Below are 2,859 nucleotides of genomic sequence, written 5' to 3'. Positions count from 1 at the left end.
AATGCTCGCCTCTTATGACACGACAAACCCCATGCTGGCACCAATGAAGAAGCCACTCGCAGATCTGAATATCACCAACCCGTTGGCAAGTGTCGTCCACCAAGCCGACAGAAATGGCAAGCAGCAGCCGATTCTCACTGGTGTTCGCCGCGTATCCCGCGAAGGATCGATTGGGAAGAAGACCCAGCAGCGAGGTAGCCTCCGTAACATCTTCGGAAATATCTGGTCAGCATTAGGTCTCCACGAGCAACAGCAGGAAGATCTTGAAAAGGCCAAGCAAGGCGGATCCAATCCTAAGACTGCAGAGGTTAGAAGCAAAACGATTGAACTGCGCCCAAGCCTCTTGCCTCCTGTATCTCCCAATGATGCTGACAAAAAATGCCTGGTGCTGGATTTGGATGAAACCCTGGTTCACTCTTCGTTCAGACGCACAGACAACTATGACTTCATCATTCCTGTCGACATTAATGGAATCATTCACCACGTTTACGTGTGCAAGCGACCCGGTGCTGAGGAGTTTCTCATCGAAATGGCCAAGTACTACGAGATCGTCGTGTATACGGCCAGCCTCAGCGTGTACGCCGATCCACTGCTTAATAAGCTGGACCCGGAAGGCGTTATTCGCTACCGTCTCTATCGCGAGCACTGCGTCCAATACGAGGGCAACTACGTGAAGGATCTATCCTTGCTTGATCGCGACATCTCGCAGACGATCATCGTTGACAACTCGCCGATGGCTTACGCCTTTCACCCTCGGAACGCCATCGGCTGCTCGAGTTTCTATGACGATCCGAACGACCGTGAGCTTGAATCGATTGCGCGTTTCCTGTCCAAGTTCCAGGACGTGGAGGATGTGCGAAACCACATGCAAATGTGGGATGCCAACTACTAACTCACGTGAACATAACGATGAATTTCTGCATTGCTACAATTGTTTTATTACTTCGAAATCCTGATGATTAATAGTAAAACCGTTTAGTTGTTTCAGGGTGACCGGACCGTAGCCTTAGATAATAGACAGAGTTTGACTTCCTGCCGTGCTCACGCTTATATTTGTTGTCGTCTACCGCCATCAATGTAGATCCGTTTGGGATTAGAAAATTCTGCTTGGCAGAATCAAAAGAGGAACATGCGAGAACTTGATCTTATCAACGCCACGTCATGGCCACAAACCAGTGTTGAATACGGTGGATCAGAATGATCTCCGTCGTTCGAGTGAGCGCTGCAGTTTGCGCGTTGGGGTCGCAGTGAACTTCAGACAACTAAAAAGGGTTTTTCTCTAAAGCATCAACGTCGCTTTTTTTTGTGGTAAATGTACCGTCTTCACGAGCTTGCAACGGAGCCAAAACACATCACTCATCTGCCTCGAAGAGAAACTTGTGGAGCTGACGAGGAAGTTGCTCTTGGCAACGACATGTTACGCGTATATCGCTAGGACACGATGTTGCAAGCCGCAGGAGCATCTCTAGAAACTCGGTTGCAACGCGCGCGCACATTTCCGTTGGCAGAACACGCGTGATCGTGGTACCAGGCTGCCAAATGCGAGCACGGAAGCACTTTGCGACTTCATTACAGAATTCGCAACTTTTACCGACATGCGAACTATTGGAGCAGTTATACAGGTCGTCACGAAGCTTCGCAAATTCGTCTAAGGTCTTCTCGACGATTAAATCGGGGTCATGTGTCGCGGTTCTGCTATGAGCATTCGCACGAAAGACCAACTGCGTCGTCGGGATATTTGACCGGAAACTTGGTAGTGTGTGAACTACGATATTGTAGCGATGATCGGATCCTCGAATTTGGCCCAAAGCTTGAATTTCACAAATTTGTTTGAGCTTGGCTACCCGTTGCGTATGGCGCGAGTACGATTCCGGAAGCAGGCTGGACGGAGTAAGAGATGGAAGACCCGTCCCTACCGGAGCTGCTTTCTTGGTGTGGCTGGGCTTTCTGATCTGTGCTAGTCGGAGATCTCGGGTATCCATTGTTGCCGGGAAACTTGTTGTGAATCAGGGCCAAAGTGAATGTGTGGATATCGCGATTCTTGGCCTAAAGCAATAGTGAATGCGATTGTGGTGCAGGAAGATGCTTTACCACGCAATCCTGGGCTACCAACATTCAACAGCGTCACGATGACCATTACTGGGTGCGAAATCACAAATCCAATTGATCGTCACTGACAATTTGTCAGTGGTTTCTGAAATTTATTTCAGGGATCCGAGTGACCGAGTCAATTAGCTGGCCAAACCTGTCGAGGCCCACTCTAGGAATGTGTGTCCGGGTCGGAAAAATATTATTAGTGTTATTTTACTCTGTTGGATGTGTGTTGGAGCGATGAAGCGATAGCTAATTTAAAATAAAGGTAAAGAGCTTTTGTCATTGAGACTAAAGTGACTTTGTTGGTGACACCGTTGGCATGCCATGCTGTTATTTTATTTATTTAAGAAAAAGACAAGATATATATATGTAAATGCTAACAATATCTAGGGGCTAAATGTAGTGAATGCAAGAGAATAAGAGGGTGCTGAGGAATGATCGCCATTGGGAAAAGAGCACTATTGCCACTAACATGATTCCACTGTTTTTTTTTTACTCATGTTAAAATTGATTACGTATCTGTCGCGTACCATTGAGTGAAAGTAAACATGTTTTGAAGCCATCTTTTTTTTGACATGTTTCTCGTACAAATAGCACGCTATATAAGTACTAGTTGTAGTAATACAGAAACAAACAAAGTCGTGTGTTTGCATGAAAAAATCTCAAAACTTAACAAATCTACACCTTCGTTTCGAAGGCTTGGAAATCACCGTGCGCTGCGAAGCAGACGCAACAGATGATTTATTTTTTAAAGTTTTTGCGATC

The 2,859-nt window shown here is 46.4% G+C and overlaps 2 protein-coding genes across 2 annotated transcripts; one reads left to right on the top strand and one right to left on the bottom strand.

Moving 5' to 3' along the window:
* Positions 1-31: 31 nt before the first annotated feature.
* PPTG_02126 (hypothetical protein) lies at positions 32-892 on the top strand (the record flags this gene model as incomplete). Its single annotated transcript, XM_008893130.1, has 1 exon — positions 32-892. The coding sequence occupies one exon, from the start codon at positions 32-34 to the stop codon at positions 890-892; it is 861 nt and encodes a 286-aa protein (XP_008891378.1).
* A 460-nt stretch (positions 893-1,352) lies between these two features.
* Positions 1,353-1,982, bottom strand: PPTG_02125 (hypothetical protein; the record flags this gene model as incomplete). Its single annotated transcript, XM_008893129.1, has 1 exon — positions 1,353-1,982. The coding sequence occupies one exon, from the start codon at positions 1,980-1,982 to the stop codon at positions 1,353-1,355; it is 630 nt and encodes a 209-aa protein (XP_008891377.1).
* Between the last annotated feature and the right edge of the window lie 877 nt (positions 1,983-2,859).

Source organism: Phytophthora parasitica (assembly GCF_000247585.1).
Source record: "Phytophthora parasitica INRA-310 unplaced genomic scaffold supercont2.2, whole genome shotgun sequence".
NCBI classification, from domain to species: domain Eukaryota; phylum Oomycota; class Peronosporomycetes; order Peronosporales; family Peronosporaceae; genus Phytophthora; species Phytophthora nicotianae.
Note: the sequence above shows the minus strand (reverse complement) of the source record. Positions and strands in the feature narration are given on the sequence as shown.